The 17,174-nt window shown below is 46.0% G+C and overlaps 1 protein-coding gene across 1 annotated transcript in view; it reads right to left on the bottom strand.

Annotated features, from left to right (window-relative positions):
• CDH19 (cadherin 19) overlaps positions 1–17,174 on the bottom strand; it is a 427,290-nt gene that overhangs the window by 10,176 nt on the left and 399,940 nt on the right. The window contains exon 10 of the mRNA XM_029590918.1: positions 8,405–8,522. Within this exon, the coding sequence (XP_029446778.1) occupies positions 8,405–8,522 (118 nt within the window). The remainder of the gene's footprint in view (positions 1–8,404; positions 8,523–17,174) is intronic.

Genomic DNA, 17,174 nt, shown 5'->3' with positions numbered 1-17,174 from the left:
ACACGTGTTTTCCCTTACCCCTTATTCAGTAAGGGGCGGAAAACGTGCATCCAACCCGCCGAACCTAATAGCGCCCTCAACATGCAAATGCATGTTGACGGCCCTATTAGGTATTCGCACGCGATTCAGAAAGTAAAATGTGCAGCCAAGCCACAGATTTTACTTTCAGAAATTAGCGCCTACCCAAAGGTAGGCGCTAATTTCTTCCGGCACCAGGAAAGTGCACAGAAAAGCAGTAAAAACTGCTTTTTTGTGCACCCTCTGACTTAATATCATGGCGATATTAAGTCGGAAGTCCCAAAGAGTAAAAAAAAGTTAAAAAATAAAAATAAAAAAATTGGAAGTCGGCCGGTGGCTGTCGGATCGAAAACCAGACACTCAATTTTGCCGGCGTCTGGTGTCCGAGCCTGTGGCTGTCAGCGGGCTCGAGAACCAACGCCAGCAGAATTGAGCGTCAGCTGTCAAACCCGCTGACAGCCACCGTTCCTGTCAAACAGGAGGCGCTAGGGATGCGCTAGTGTCCCTAGTGCCTCCTTTTGCCCGGATCTACCACTGGGCCTCATTTAAATACTGTATCGCACGCACAGGCAAGCGGGTGTTCGCCCGCTCTCCCGCGGACTTTACTGAATCGGCCTGATAGTGCACAGTCTATGGCACAGAGAGTAAATCTCTCTTTTTCCCAGGGGTTGAAAACACTGGATGGGTGTCCTCAGTGATTGCTGTTTTCTCTTACTCACGGCTAGCAAATCTTTTGGATCTCTTTGATTCTTACACAGTCTCTTTATCTCCTCTTTCTGGATCCCTGATGGAAGGAATCCCCTTGATGCAAGCACTTTTTCTTGCCTCAAACTGGAAGGAAGGGCAGCCAAAACTTCCTCCTTGATCTTGAACTCAAAGTCTTTTTTCCTTCAAAAGAAATTAACACCAGAGTTCCTCCTTGCAATAAGTCACTGATGCATCTGTCCTCATGGAGGGTATGGAGGGCAGGTCTTTCCTAATCTGCACAGCCCCAGGCACAGGGCTCCCCTTGCCCTGGGCCTAGGTGGTGTGCAGGATCTTACAAGGCTTCTACCATTTAAAATCTTAAACCCAAAAAATATACCCAGAGGGAAAATCTTAGCCGGCCAGAGAGTTGACTGGAAAAGGAAACCCTCTGAACACTGGTCAGTATCTCCACAGACAGGGTTTGCCTGGATCCTGTGACTGAGCCTGAAAAAAAAATCTCAAGCAAAAGTTTCTTTTTCCTCCTAACTCTCTGCAGACCCTAAGGGACGGCCTCCTGAGCTATCTGTAGAGAGCTGTTATACAGACTCTCAAGGGGACGGTCATTCCAGTCTCCTCAAACGGAGGGGCTGCATTTGATTGGCTCCTTCCCCCATTCACTAACCAGGTCTTCACTAGCTGAACTAGGGTTCACCCAAGCCTTAATGGAAACAGGCTGGCTGTCAGTTACACCAGCAATAACATTAATAAAAACAAAGACAATGAGGGAGAGGATCCAAGATGGCCGCACGTATTGAGACCTGAGCGGAGGGTTTGTCTAGCTGTGTTTTTTTTTTCCCGCTGAAACAAATGCCTGCTAAGAGGAAAGGTAAAGTTCGGACTTACCCAGCCGAACTTAAGCCTTCCATGACTATTCAGACGGAAATCACCCGCTTTGTGAGTCCTGCAGTCTCTCAGAGAACCGAGGAAACTGGTGTGCAGAGCAGCGTGGAACAGCTGCTCGAGCCGGCAGAGGAGGTGTCTCTAAGCCCGGAGCAGAGGGAGCCACCAACGCAGCGCAGAGTGGAGGAGGCGAGGGGCGGAGCTCTGGAGGCTTGTGCTTCTGACCCGATTCCAGACCCTACTTCACCGAGTTCCGAAGGGATAATACCGGGATTTCAAACATCAAGCCCGGTGGAACATCGAAGTGCCGGTGGGCAGACTGAAACCAGTGAAAATCTGGGAGAAGGTACGTCCTCGGGAAACCTCATGAAAAAAGATCTAATCATTATCCCCTCGAGGCCTGCTCAAGTGACTCTAGACTCCCTATGGGAGTTTATGGCCGGCATGGCCTCAGCAATAAACACCATGAATGAAAAACTGGAACACACCAGTTCACAACATGCTCAAAAATCCATTGATGTGCAAACAAAACTAGACGGTTTAAGGGAGAAAGTTAGCGGACTGGAAGAAGAAAATAAGCAATTTCAATTATATAAAAATGCAGCAATAAAAGACAGTCAATCGCTCTCTAGACGTATGGGGGTAGATTTTCAAACGAGCGCGAACAGCCTACTTTTGTTTGCGCTCCAGGCGCAAACAAAAGTACGCTGGATTTTAGTAGATACGCGCATAGTCGCGCGTATCGGCTAAAATCCTGGATCGGCGCGCGCAAGGCTATCGATTTCGTATAGCCTGCGCGCGCCGAGCCGCGCAGCCTACCCCCGTTCCCTCCTAGGCCGCTCCGAAATCGGAGCGGCCTAGAAGGGAACTTTCCTTTGCCCTCCCCTCACCTTCCCCTCCCTTCCCCTACCTAACCCACCCGCCCGGCCCTGTCTAAACCCCGATCCTACCTTTGTCGGGGGATTTACGCCTCCCAGAGGGAGGCGTAAATCCCCGCGCGCGAGCGGGACCCCTGCGCGCCGGGCCGCGACCTGGGGGCGGGTACGGAGGGCGAGGCCACGCCCCCGGACCGCCCCGGGGCGTAGCCACGCCCCCGTACCCGCCCCCAAAACGCTGCCGGCACGCCCCCGAAACGCCGCGCAATCCGGCCCCGCCCCCCGACACGCCTCCCGACACGCCCACTCCGAAAACCCCGGGACTTACGCGAGTCCCGGGGTTGTGCGCGCGCCGGTGAGCCTATGTAAAATAGGCTCACCGGCGCGCAGGGCCCTGCTCGCGTAAATCCGCCCGGTTTTGGGCGGATTTAGGCGAGCAGGGCTCTGAAAATCTACCCCTAGGAGTTTATTGAGAACAAATCTCGATATTTGAATCTTCGTATCATCAATTTTCCCAAAGTGGTGGGAGAAATCCCATACACCACTTTGAAGAGATTCTTTATTGAAAGTTTGGAATTGACTGAGTTAAATATGCCTTCCATTAATTCCTGCTTCTTTCTCCCCTTGTCGACGCGCCCAGGGAATCCTGAAAATGTTCCCTTTGCAGGGAACCTAACAGGATTTTTAGAGGACTCGACATTAGATGTTATAAATAGAGGGACGCTTTTGGTGTCCTTTATAACTGTTAAAGATATCCGCCTAGTAATGAAAGCATATTTTAGAAAATATCCGCTGAATTTTCATGAGGCAGCTGTAAAAATATTTCCTGACCTTGCACCAGCTACCCAAGCCAGGCGTCGGGGGTTTTTATCCCTCAGACAAGAGGCTAGGAGGCTGGGATATATTGTAAAAATACAGTTTCCTTGTAAATGCTTTCTCATGAAAGATAATGAGCGATTTGTGTTTTTCATTCCTAAACAACTACAGGAGTTTATTGAAGCCAGAAAAATTAACATCATAACCTAAATATAGATTTTGACTGTAGTTTACGTGCAACCAGCAAAGTTAGTTTGTTAATCACCTTATATGTTCCTTAAATGGTTTCTGGATCAAAAATTATTTTCTGCTGGGAGTGAAACTAGAATTATATGAATAATGGTTAAAGAATTATATGAATCCTTTGCATACTAAGATTGTGTTTAAAAAGATATGAATATAAATTTATTGTTTTCTCTTCTTATTTGAAGTGGCAAAGGAATTTGTATTTGTTTTCTGTAATGAAAGTATTCACGGTGTTTCTAATAAGCAAATGTTTTTATTTTGTTTAAGTTTAAAATGCAATAAATAAAGAATTAAAAAAAAAAAAAAACAAAGACAAAATGAATAGAACAGCAAAATTGCAAAACGTCAACTCTTTGCAAAAGAGAACATAAGGACCTGATAATTAATAAAACAACACAAAATGACAAAAAATGTCCTTGCAAAAAGGAACATAATATCAAAATACTAATCACTTAACAAACATAGAGGATCACTTACTAAGCTGTGGCAAGGCCTTACCATGTGGCAAATAGGTTACCACAAGGATAATACAATTAATTACACATTCCATGTATTATCTACCACAAAAATTCCATGTGTAATACAGGTATCAAAATGAGCTTATTTGTATATAAAGGTATGAAAATCATCTTATTAATATTGTAATAAAATAATGAGGCAGTGGGCAGAGATCCTCCAGGCCTCGGTGTTCCATCACTATTTCCAAAATGGCACCATCTGGCCTTAGGTGGTCTTTTACCCCTGTCAAATGACAGGGCAAAGGGGAACTTGTTCCTAGCACAATTTTGAAAATGGCAGGGTAGCAATGGGATGCCTGGAGGAACTCTAGCCACCACAGCTTAACCACCACAGATTCATAGTAAGTGGTATGGGGTTTAAAGGGGGTGGGAGTAGATGGGGGATTAGGCTTTAATGTTTTACAATACCAAGGGTAGAGGCTTGGGGAAATGGGCATGGAGGCTAAACGGAGGCCACATTTTGAAATGTTTATCACCTCAAGGAGTGGGGCGGGTGTAAGATTGGGAGCCTCAGATCTCCCATGAATGTCTACACTCAGGCTGGAAGGGCAGAACCAGGGACTATATGAACCCTTTAAAAGATGATGACCCCCAGGATATGATCTCTCAGACAGTGCAGCTTTACCGCAATTATTTTCCTGAGAATATTTTATTGCTGGGAATAATACATTGGGATTCACAATCTTGTTGCTTGGGATGCCCCCCTAATTTTGTGACTAGCCAAGGTATGGGACTGGGCACCCCACAACAAAAACTGTCATGGACAGACATTTAAATGACATAAGTGGAAAGTGTCCAGGCTAATGCCAGGATTGATAGCAAAGACCATCATACATGCCAACACCTTGGAGTCTGTTTCCATGCCAGTAAAAAACCTCTGTGTCTTAAGAACATAAGAAATTGCCATGCTGGGTCAGACCAAGGGTCCATCAAGCCCAGCATCCTGTTTCCAACAGAGGCCAAACCAGGCCACAAGAACCTGGCAATTACCCAAGCACTAAGAAGATCCCATGCTACTGATGCAATTAATAGCAGTGGCTATTCCCTAAGTAAAATTGATTAATAGCCATTAATGGGCTTCTCCTCCAAGAACGTATTCAAACCTTTTTTGAACCCAGCTACACTAACTGCACCAACCACATTCTCTGGTAACAAATTCCAGAGCTTTATTGTGCGTTGAGTGAAAAATAATTTTCTCCTATTAGTCTTAAATGTGCTACTTGCTAACTTCATGGAATGCCCCCTAGTCCTTCTATTATTCGAAAGTGTAAATAACCGAGTCACATCTACTCGTTCAGACCTCTCATGATCTTAAAAACCTCTATCATATCCCACCTCAGCCGTCTCTTCTCCAAGCTGAACAGCCCTAACCTCTTCAGCCTTTCCTCATAGGGGAGCTGTTCCATCCCCTTTATCATTTTCCTTGCCCTTCTCTGTACCTTCTCCATCGCAACTATATCTTTTTTGAGATGCGGCGACCAGAATTGTACACAGTATTCAAGGTGTGGTCTCACCATGGAGCGATATAGAGGCATTATGACATTTTCCGTTCTATTACCATTCCCTTCCTAATAATTCCTAACATTCTATTTGCTTTTTTGACTGCTGCAGCACACTGAGCCGATGATTTTAAAGTATTATCCACTATGATGCCTAGATCTTTTTCCTGGGTGGTAGCTCCTAATATGGAACCTAACATCGTGTAACTACAGCAAGGGATATTTTTCTCTATATGCAACACCTTGCACTTGTCCACATTAAATTTCATCTGCCATTTGGATGCCCAAACTTCCAGTCTTGCAAGGTCCTCCTGTAATGTATCACAGTCTGCTTGTGATTTAGCTACTCTGAATAATTTTGTATCATCCGCAAATTTGATAACCTCACTCGTCGTATTCCTTTCCAGATCATTTATAAATATATTGAAAAGCACCGGTCCAAGTACAGATCCTTGAGGCACTCCACTGTTTACCCTTTTCCACTGAGAAAATTGACCATTTAATCCTGCTCTCTGTTTCCTGTCTTTTACATTGTGATGCATGGAACACTGCTTGAAAATACTTTCTGTTGTGTCACTGTTTGTCTAAGAAGACCTTTTTCTGGTATGAGTATATGTGTTTGCAAGAATTTGTGCAAAAAAATATATGTGCTGTTTTCATTTTTACAAAGAGATCTGGGGTCAAATTAATTCTTCCCTAAAGTCCTATGTGTACAGTTGTACAAGGTAACCTCCTGTAGTCCATGGTCCTCTCTTTCCAGTTAGCTGAGCCCTTTCAAGAGCAAGCTCAGATTAGCATTCTCATCCTATTTAGCTTGTCCTCGCTAAGTAACAAGTGCATATTAGTAAGCAAACATGAGGTCCTGGTATGTATTTAATAGCACCCAGTTAGCCAATGCACCCTAAGCAGCATCGAGGATGAGCATCCTGCAATATTCAGAATGAGCTTGGGAACATCCAATTTGCATATTATGTTCCTACTTTTACATGCACAGACTTGCACATTTTTGAGTGCTTACATGAAGACTTTCAGACCCTTTTAATGTACAAAGTAAGTCACACGTTTTATCATTTACATGAGCACAGGCCCTAAAATGTGACACAGCTGACCCACAATTTTATATTCACTTTTTGTCTTTGTCTGAAACCAATGCTGGAAACAAAATGGGTCCATATTCAGTAAGGCAGTATCCGGGTAGCTATCCAGAATACTTTAGCCAAATACTCAATGGGATACGTCTCTCACTTATTATATTTGGATAAAATTAGCCAGATAAAGTTATCTAGGTAACTCTGCCACTTTCTGGCTTACTGAATATAAGATTAAAAAAAGAACATCACACCTAAGATTTAAAATAAAGGTGGCTGCTACTGCTCGAGCTCCTCCGACTCCCTGCCCTACAACTTTCTTTAAAAAAAAAATGGCCTGGATTAAACAGGATTGATTCTACTCTCTTCCTCTACCCTGAAAATAATGCCTGATATCTGATTACATTACCCCACCTCGCACCCCCAAATGGCTCCTGAAGGCAGATTGAAAGAAACAGAGTCTCTTAGCTCCTGCTATTCCGGTCACACATACGTGCACTGAGCTGTGTCCGTGTCCAGCACTGACGTGTTAAGTTGTTCACCTCAGTTCTTCACTGAGTGGCCCTTCACTGACGATTGAAGGGCCCCGTCTTCTGCTCAGGACTCAGCTCAGCTGTCAGTGAAGGGCCACTCAGAGAAGAACTGAAGTGAATGCGTTTAGACATCGGTGCTGGGAGCTGTCAGAGCTCGTTGCATGTAATGTATGACAGGGGCGTGGTGATGCAGGAGGCTCCCCTCCTGCTCCGCATTTGGGGAGCCTTTGTGGGTCTTCGGTGAGAGGGCAGGGGTGGAAATTTAATCAGAAAAGTGTTTTCAAGGTAGGGCAAGGGGAAGAATCAGTCGTGCTTAACCCAGTAATTTTTAAAAGAGATTTGGAAAGGGAGAGGTTAGGGAGTGGGAGGAGGGGGCCGGGCATCTTAGCAACAACCGCTTTTATGTTTGAAACTTGTGTAGTGGAGGAAAATTTAGCCAAGGCTCAACTAATATGTTTATATATATATATATATAATTTTATTTTATTTTATTTTTTTTACTTACGTAGCTATATGTTTAATATAGCTGGTAAAGTTTAAAGTTATCTGGGTATGTTTACTCAGATAACTTTAGTCCTGCTCTGCACCACAAACAGACTTAGGGCAGGAGGAATGATGAATCCCATGAAAAAGGGGGGCGGGCTTGCAAAAGGCCACAGCTGTTCACACCACGGTGATGTGATTTCGCCGGCCGCAGTGTGGCAGGCTGCAGCCTTTCACACAAATAGTGCCACTTTAAAAGGTGGTGCTATTTGCCACGCTACTGCCGGCGAGAATGTTCCTCATATTATTGCCAGCAGCGGTGCCTCGGCTGACTCCTCCCCCTTTCCCGCCCCGACTCCTCCCCTTCCGGTCATTTACATCCTATCGCATGCGAAAAGGCCCTAATGCACACGATAAACCTTTAGAAAATAACCCCCTTAGCCTGATAAACTTATGTGGGTAGCATTGAATATTGGCGCTCCCCGGCTAAGTTTAAGCCACGCCTCTTTTTTGTCTAGCTAATGACTTACCTGGCTAAAACATATCCATTCAGAAGGCACAGGAAATTCAAAACCTCTGATTTGCTGGCTAAGCCCTGGGCTTAGCCAGACAATCCTAGCTCAAATGTTATTTGTTGAAATACTGTTAAGTTACATAAACACCAGCAAATCAATGCATTTAAGTCATGTTTCATTGCTGACGATCTGGAAATTCTTCTGCATACAATATAAGTAGCCCTACCTTGATTATCTCTGATAGTAAAATTTGAGTTATTTGTGGCCTCTGGAGCCAGCGTGAAGTAAAAATGATGGCCTTCTACTGGATCATCTTTGTCCACTGCACTGACAGTTTCAATTAACTAGAAATAAACACATGAAAAATAATTAACATTCATATCAATGGATGCTGTTGTTTTAGTAACACATCTATTCATTCTTTGTATGATTTGTTTCCATTTCCCACACATTACCAACATTAAGTGTTATACTTTTTTTGCATGAATTTTACTTTCAGTTTGTTGATAGCTAACAGATGTACCAAAAGCAGGTATTGTTTGCCTTACTAAAGCCCAATTTATCCAATTCTGTTTTGTCCAAAAGAGATAAGATTTTAGTAAATATTAATTTTTGGTAACCATCTGGTGAGTTAAAATATATTCACCAGAAAATTCAAAATATGTGTACTTAATTTTGCAAGAATATTAAGGTCACATGGGAGCCATGGCCTCCATAATCAATCCATATACACACTATCAGTTCCATCCCTGGTTTGCCAACTTATAGTAACTTATCCAAATTTGAATACACTGTGCTTTTCAGCTTCAAGAAGTTTCTGTGCAAAAAAGATTTACTGCTGCCCCATAATTCCACTCATTTTATGGGTTATTTTATTGTACATGTTGCTTTATTACTCTACATTTTTCAAATATTTCTTATTCTACAATCCTCCTCTTCCTCTAGCAAATTCATTGGAATGTCCATCTTGGGTGCATATTCAAATTGTCCTTCATTAAGTTTTTCAGGTACTCCTTCTAATGGCGTTGCTGCTTTTCTGACTGTGGAGACAGTCTATTTTAGTATTTCACTTACCATACCTTCTTTTATTCCCTATATTCCTTTTCTCTCTCTGTCCGCCCTTCTACCATGACCTTTGCTATTTTTAAGATGTGCCCTTCATCGACAGTATATAGTGTTCCTATTTCCAGACCCAGGAATATTTGGAACTAGCTCCCGAACTCACAAGTTGAAACAGGAGCACAAGGTTATCAATATAATTGGTCCTGAAGGGGCCAGCAAGCAAAATTATAGAATAAATAAACCAAGGAAATAAAGGGCCAGAGCCTGGCCTCTGCATCATCAAAAGTTACAAGGAACAAATCTAAAGAAAGATTCCTTATTGAAGAAAGAGATAATAAACCATTTTTCACAGACAAAAGAGGAACAAAAAGTAAACCAAATACCTGCCAATCTGTATACCCATCTTGGAGTCATGAAAAGAGAAGCTCTGGAGAAAATTAGGAAAACCATCCAATATCCTAATTTTAAATTAGGGGATTACATTTTATGTCAGATAAGCATGGAGTATCAGTCAAAAGATTTAAGAAGTCAAATATTATTGCTGCAGACTTTCCAGAGACAACCAGACAAGCCCAGCCTAGTCTTCTGAATTATGTAGGCTGACCAGGTATTTCTGATCAATTGAGGGATTATTGTAGCCTATGTATCAGAAAAACCAACCTTAGTACAATTGTTTAATAAAGAGAAACACGTGATGTCATGCCGTTGTACGTGATGTCATCAGTTCCGGAGGAAATGGTTCGCTTCCAGATTTAGCGATGTTATATATGTGAAATTGTTCTCAACTACGTTTTGGAAATCACATGGATGAAAGTAGACTTGAACACAGTTTCGGAGATTAATGGTTGTCAAGTGGTGAATAACGATTTCATGTTGTGCAGAGAATGAATTAGAGGCATTCGTGACGATAGAATCCCTGATGAAGCCCAGATGAGTGGGCGAAACAAGGAGGCCTTGTCGGATAGGTCCCATGGACGATGTCGCTGTGATTGAGAGAATTCAAAGAAAAGCCTAGATGTGGTGACATAAGCAAATGAAAACATAGATATTTTCAAACCAATGCATTGTTATATAATAATATTAATTATATTTATATAATATTGTAAAATCTATGTTACATTGTTATTTGAATTGTAATCAAATTTGTGGGGATGGAATTCACATTATAATATGTTGTTTTTATGGGTGTGTATGATAGATGTATGGAAGGATGAGTGTGCTAGAGAGGAATTATTGTCTAGATAGGATCTTTTAAGAAATGTATGTTTCGTGAATAAATATGGGAAATTGAATATTGACATAACTTGAGAAAGTTTCTGAGTTCTCTTATTTGTGGTGTAACTATTATCTAACTAATGCCATTATCTCCATCTGGCTTGAACCAGGAAATTGAGTGGTCTGCTTTTTTCTAGTTTTTTTCTAGCTTTTTTCTTTATTCTTTCTAATTCTTTCTTCTCATTTAGTTGCAATTTCCACATCTCATCCAGTTACTCCTTCTCTCTACCTCTCTCCTCTCCTTCCTTGCTTCCATTTGCCCCTCTAAACATTTTCATTCCCCCCTCCACCCTTATAGGGCCTCCCCTCCCCCCACCCACTATTTTCTATCCCCCTTTTTCTCCTCCCTTTTTCCCCTGCCCCTTCCACTCTTTCCCCCTCCCCTTTCCTCCCATTCTTATTGCTCTTTCCTCTCTATATCTCCTTCTTTCCCCTTCCTCCTTCCCTTCCCCTCCTTTTACGGTTTCCTTCCAGCATATTTAATTTGTTCCCCTTGCTATAATTATTGACGTTTTTACCGACACTCACGTTGTTGGGCATTGAACTTACAGATGCCCCAAGTATCAAGTATTATCTCTCTTCCTTCCACACATTCATTACCCATCTACATCCTGTCAATCATGGTCACATGATCAATTTTTCGTGCGTTTTTACCCCGTGCCCGCCTATTTAAATGCCAGTAATCCAGGAATTCGCACTGGGACATCGTGGCTGAAATTTTGCCATATTCACTCGTAAGTCTGCCTTCTCTATGGGCTTGTTTCACATTGGTTTTGGTTCGCATGATAAGAACATGCCATACTGGGTCAGACCAAGGATCCATCAAGCCCAGCATCCTGTTTCCAGCAGTGGCCAATCCAGGCCATAAGAACCTGGCAAGTACCCAAAAACTAAGTCTAATCTATGTTACCGTTGCTAGTAATAGCAGTGGCTATTTTCTAAGTCAACTTAAGTAATAGCAGGTAATGGACCTCTCCTCCAAGAACTTATCCAATCCTTTTTTAAACACAGCTACACTAACTGCACTAACCACATCCTCTGGCAATGAATTCCAGAGTTTAATTGTGCATTGAGTGAAAAAAAACTTTCTCTGAAAAGTTTTAAATGTGCCACATGCTAACTTCATGGAGTGCCCCCTAGTCTTTCTATTATCCGAAAGAGTAAATAACTGATTCACATCTACCCATTCTAGACCTCTCATGATTTCAAACACCTCCATCATATCCCCCCTCAGCCGTCTCCTCTCCAAGCTGAAAAGTCCTAACCTCTCTAGTCTTTCCCCACAGGGGAGCCGCTCCATTCCCCCCATCACCCTGGCAGCCCTTCCCTGCACCCTCTCCATCGCAACCACATCCTTCCTGAGATGCAGTGACCAGAACTGTTTCTTGCTATCTTTCAGCTTCAAATTTGGAGACCTCCCGGTCCGTTTGAACTACAATGAAGTTAGTACTTTTGTTTCTTGGGTTTTTTTACTTTTTGTCTTCTACTTTTTATAATTCTGGCATCAGGCACCCTGGGCTTGTTCATTTCTTAAGTTGTTTCTGAGTCTCCATTACCATATATTTTTTGTGTTCACTGTATATTTTCATTTTCTAGGCTGCCTTACTGTATATTCTCCAAGCGATGGTCCCAGCTGTCTCACTCTTCCGGTTTTGCACAACAACCTGAAGATGTGAAAGTCCTCAGAATCTCCGGTCTATAATTTTTGAGCCTTTCTTCTTTGAGTTATTCCTGAGATCGTTGTCTTGTCACATTGTTTCAGACTATTCAATGCTTTGGTGTCACGGTCACTCCTGCGGCTTCACAACTATGTCTTGTTTTCCTGACATCCTGCTTTGAGCTGCATATTTACTACTAAGGTATTGTACACTCGGTTCCTCAGGTTGTTCGACCTCTGACTGGCCCAATACCATTTTCATTGTTGCTTACCTTTTTCTTGTATTTATTCTTTTCCAGCAATCAGCAGACAACTGTCCGCGCTTTTAACATACAAGTACGTTTTTAGTCTTCCATATTTTTTCTCATACGACCTTTCCCTGTTCAAATATTTTGGTTTTGTATTCTCTTCCCCCCGTTTTTTTCTTCACCCCTTTTTAAATTTTTTTTAAATTTGGTGTCTTTTGGTTTCTTTTTTCCTTTATTATTATTATGTTTTTTTATTTATATTTTGATATTTATTATTTTTCATTTTTTAATCATCAGTTTGTTAACCTCCTCTACCTGCTTTGTCATTTTTCCCCTCCCCATATATGATTTTCTTACATATGATTATCTGGATTTGATTTGTCACCATGTCCTGGTTTTCCTCCTCCCTCAGTTGAAATTTATATTTGCACCTTTGTTTTCGCCAAACTGCACAATAACTGTATTATGTTTTTGTGATTATAGATTTGGAAAATTCTGGTCCCCCTGATGCAGCCTGATGCGAAACACGACCATGTTGGGGTCTTCCAATTATACACAATTATTCACTGAGGTATTTAATACTGTGCACAACTGATGTGTGCACAAGCAAAATAAACATTTTTTGTTTGATAACTGTTATTGCTCAGTATAATTATTTGCCGCACATTATTCTGTTGCCATTTACCTAGATGTGTGTGCTTTTTACTCTGCCCTCCCCTTATACTAATGCCACAAGACCATTCCCCATACCCTCAATTTTAGTCAGAACACTATATTATGAACTAGCGCTGCCCGTGGGTTCCCCCGCGAGCAGGCCACTTACCCACGCTGTGATCTTCACCGACGCGGCAGGACGCCGCCATCGGCCTGCCCACACGGCCCGGAGGCTGCCCTGCATCATCTTCTTCACCGCGGCTGGAGCCGCGGACTTTCTGCGTCTCCCTCGGGGCCCGGGACCGCCCCCGCCGTCATCTGCTTCTTCGAGGCGCACAGGCCGCAGCCCCGGGCTGGGTTAGCGGCAGGAGCCCCCTCCGGGGCCTACCGCAGCGGCTGGAGCTGCTGCCGTCTTTGGAGCCTGCGCTCAGGCTCAGCCCTCCCTCTTTGATGCTGCTACGCTACTATGTCGGTGCAAGCCACTGTCCGCCGTCATGCACAGCCATGCTCCTGCTTCTACTAGGCGCGCGGCCGCGTCTTCTCTTTATATTTAAAGGGGCAGACACAGGAAGTGTCTGGGCCCCACCTTAGGACTATTTCCTGCCTCCAGCCCTATAAAGGGCTGCTCCGTTCTTCTTTCCAGTGCCTTGCATCGTCGTCGAGTCTTTGCTCTGGAGGCTCCTGCCTGCCAGAGCCCGTTGTAAGGTCTTCTCATCTTGTGGAGCTCCTCACTGTGATGTCGTCTTGTCTCGTCATGCTTTGCCATGCCATGTCTTATCTCCGTGCCTGAGGTCCATGTCCAGGTGTCTTCGTTCTCTACGTCCTGGTGTTCCTGCCTTCCAGGATGTGCTTCCCGATGCCACGCCTCATCTTCGCTCTCGAGCCTTCTGGTACCGGTAGGCCGGGGGTCCCTCAGATGCAGTATTCATGGGTGGACTGCCTGCCGGTGGACGGTTGTCCTGTGCTCCTGAGCTGTCATGTCCTGGATGTGTCTTCCTGTGCTGTCCCGCTCCCGTCGTGGTCCGTGACCAGTCTTGGGGCTGTGTAGGGCGCGTAACGGACAGGGTGGTCCGCGACTCAGTCCTGTGGGTGGCCTGTGTAGGGTGCCCTGAGAGACAGTGCCAATGTCCATACCTTGTGTTGCCTCCCTTGGATGTCTTGTCAAGGATGCCATTGCATCAGCCATTTGTCTTCATGCCATGGATGCCGTCACATCAACCTTTGTCTTCATGCCATGGATGCCGTCGTATCAACCCTTGTCTTCATGCCATGGATGCCGTCGCATCACCCCTAGTCTTTGTGCCATGGATGCCATCGCATCACCTCTAGTCTTCATGCCATGGATGCCATTGCATCAACCTTCATGTCTTCATGTCAAGGCCCATCTGCCCTCAACCTCAGGCCAGGCCTGCTGCTCCATGCTGCTCGCAGCAGGTCCGAAAGGGCCCGGAATGGTCGGAGGACCATTTACCTTCCAACATCCTCGGATGTTTAGCCTTGGGAGCGTGCTGGCCTGGCGGAGGGTAGACCGTCAGCCATGCAGGGCCACAGTCTACCCTTGGCCCGGTTCCGAAGGTCGGGATCGGGCTGAGGCCCATAGGCACACTAAAACACCGTACACTACAGAATGCAAGGCCATGTGCCTGACAGTGGTTTTCACCGATGGATCCGCCTTGTTCCTTGTCTTGTTTCTATGTCCTAGACTGTGATGGACCGGAAAATTTTTTTCAGGATATATTTCTATGTGTACGACCTACTGGAGGCGCCAGTTTGCCATAGTCATGACCTGCTGGAGGCGCCAGCTGTCTGGATTCTTTTTTAACGACCTGAAGGAGGCGCCTGCTCCAGACTTTTTTCCATCATGTTGCCAGAGTGGGATTTTACAACCTGCAGGAGGCTCCTGCATCCCTACTGGTTATACTGGTTTTCTTTTTCCCAACTTGGGTTCCTTCCCCCAGGTCTTCTTGGTGTTTCTTGGTGCTTCGTGACTGGGTCTTGTTTGTTGCTTGTTGTGTCTTGTTCTTTGTTGCTTGTTTGTTTGTTTTCCTTCCTACTTGTTGGGTTCTGCTTGTGTGTTCCTCGTCCTGGTTCCCGCATTCCCGTTGCCTCATTTCCCTTCCTCGCTCTTTGCTCTTTTGCCTTCTGCTCTTTCGCCCTTCACTCTTCCGCTCTCTGCTCTCTCGCTCTTGGCTCTTTCGCTCATTGAGCTCCTTCGCTCTCCGCTCCCTTGCTCTCTGCTCCTTCGCTCTCTGCTCCCTTGCTCACTGCTCCTTCGCTCTCTGTTCCCTTGCTCCCTGCTCCCTTGCTCTCTGTTCCCTTGCTCTCCGCTCCCTCGCTCTCCGTTCCCTTGCTCCCTCTTTTGTGTATTGTGTTGTCGGTCGCGCTGTCACTGTTCGCTCGGTCGCTGGTCGTGCGGTCTCCATTTGCTCGGTCGCTGCTCGCGCGGTCTCCGTTCGCTCGGACGCTGCTCGCGCGGTCTCCGTTCGCTCGGACGCTGCTCCCTCGGTCCCGTGTTCACTTCGTCCCGTGTTCCCTCGGTCTCGTCTGCCTCTCGGACTCGTGCCCTTGGTTTCTCGTGGTGTCTCTTGTGTCTGTGTGGTGTGTTCTGTTTTGTCTTGTTCTTGTCTGGTTTTTTGTGGTTTGTCTTCTATGTTTCTGCTGCTTTGCCTTGGTTTGTTATTGCTGTCCCCGGAGTTACCAGCTTCCATTTTTTGGGACCCTCGAATACCTCCATCCGGTATGGACTGATACCCTTATCCTTGAGCTGCTGACAGGAGGCTTGAGGAAGGGGGGCTTTGAGGAGGGGGTACTGTTATGAACTAGCACTGCCCGCGGGTTCCCCTGCGAGCAGGCCACTTACCCACGCTGTGATCTTCACCGACGTGGCAGGACGCCGCCGTCGGCCTGCCCACACGGCCCGGAGGCTGCCCTGCATCATCTTCTTCACCGCAGCCGGAGCCGCGGACTTTCTGCATCTCCCTCGGGGCCCGGGACCGCCCCCTCCATCATCCGCTTCTTCGCGGTGCACAGGCCGCAGACCCGGGCTGGGTTAGCGGCAGGAGCCGCCCCCGGGGCCTACCGCAGCGGCTGGAGCCGCTGCCGTCATTGGAGCCTGCGCTCAGGCTCAGCCCTGCCTCTTTGACGCTGCTACGCTACTATGTCGGTGCAGGTCGCTGTCCGTGGTCCTGCACAGCCCTGCTCCTGCTTCTACTAGGCGCGCGGCCGTGTCTTCTCTTTATATTTAAAGGGTCAGACACAGGAAGTGTCTGGGCCCCAACTTGGGACTATTTCCTGCCTCCAGCCCTATAAAGGGCTGCTCCGTTCTTTGTTCCAGTGCCTTGCATCATCATCGAGTCTTCGCTCTGAAGGCTCCTGCCTGCCAGAGCCCGTTGTAAGGTCTTCTCATCTTGTGGAGCTCCTCACTGTGATGTCGTCTTGTCTCGTCATGCTTTGCCATGCCATGTCTTGTCTCCGTGCCTGAGGTCCATGTCCAGGTGTCTTCGTTCTCTACGTCCTGGTGTTCCTGCCTTCCAGGATGTGCTTCCCGATGCCACGCCTCGTCTTCGCTCTCGAGCCTTCTGGTACCGGTAGGCCGGGGGTCCCTCAGATGCAGTATTCATGGGTGGACTGCCTGCCGGTGGACGGTTGTCCTGTGCTCCTGAGCCGTCATGTCCCGGATGTGTCTTCCTGTGCTGTCCCGCTCCCGTTGTGGGCCGTGACCAGCCTTGGGGCTGTGTAGGGAGCATAACAGACAGGGTGGTCCGTGACTCAGTCCCGCGGGTGGCCTGAGTAGGGCGCCCTGAGAGACAGTGCCAATGTCCATGCCTTATGTTGCCTCCCTTGGATGTCTTGTCAAGGATGCCGTTGCATCAACCTTCATGTCTTCATGTCAAGGCCCATCTGCCCTCAACCTCAGGCCAGGCCTGCTGCTCCATGCTGCTCGCAGCAGGTCCGAAAGGGCCCAGAATGGTCGGAGGACCATTCACCTTCCAACATCCTCGGATGTTTAGCCTTGGGAGCTTGCCGGCCTGGCGGAGGGTAGACCGTCAGCCATGCGGGGCCACTGTCTACCCTTGGCCCGGTTCCGAAGGTCAGGGTTG

The sequence above is a fragment of the Rhinatrema bivittatum genome, chromosome 2 (assembly GCF_901001135.1).
Source record: "Rhinatrema bivittatum chromosome 2, aRhiBiv1.1, whole genome shotgun sequence".
Taxonomy (NCBI): Eukaryota; Metazoa; Chordata; class Amphibia; order Gymnophiona; family Rhinatrematidae; genus Rhinatrema; species Rhinatrema bivittatum.
This window is presented reverse-complemented; position numbering and strand designations above follow the sequence as displayed.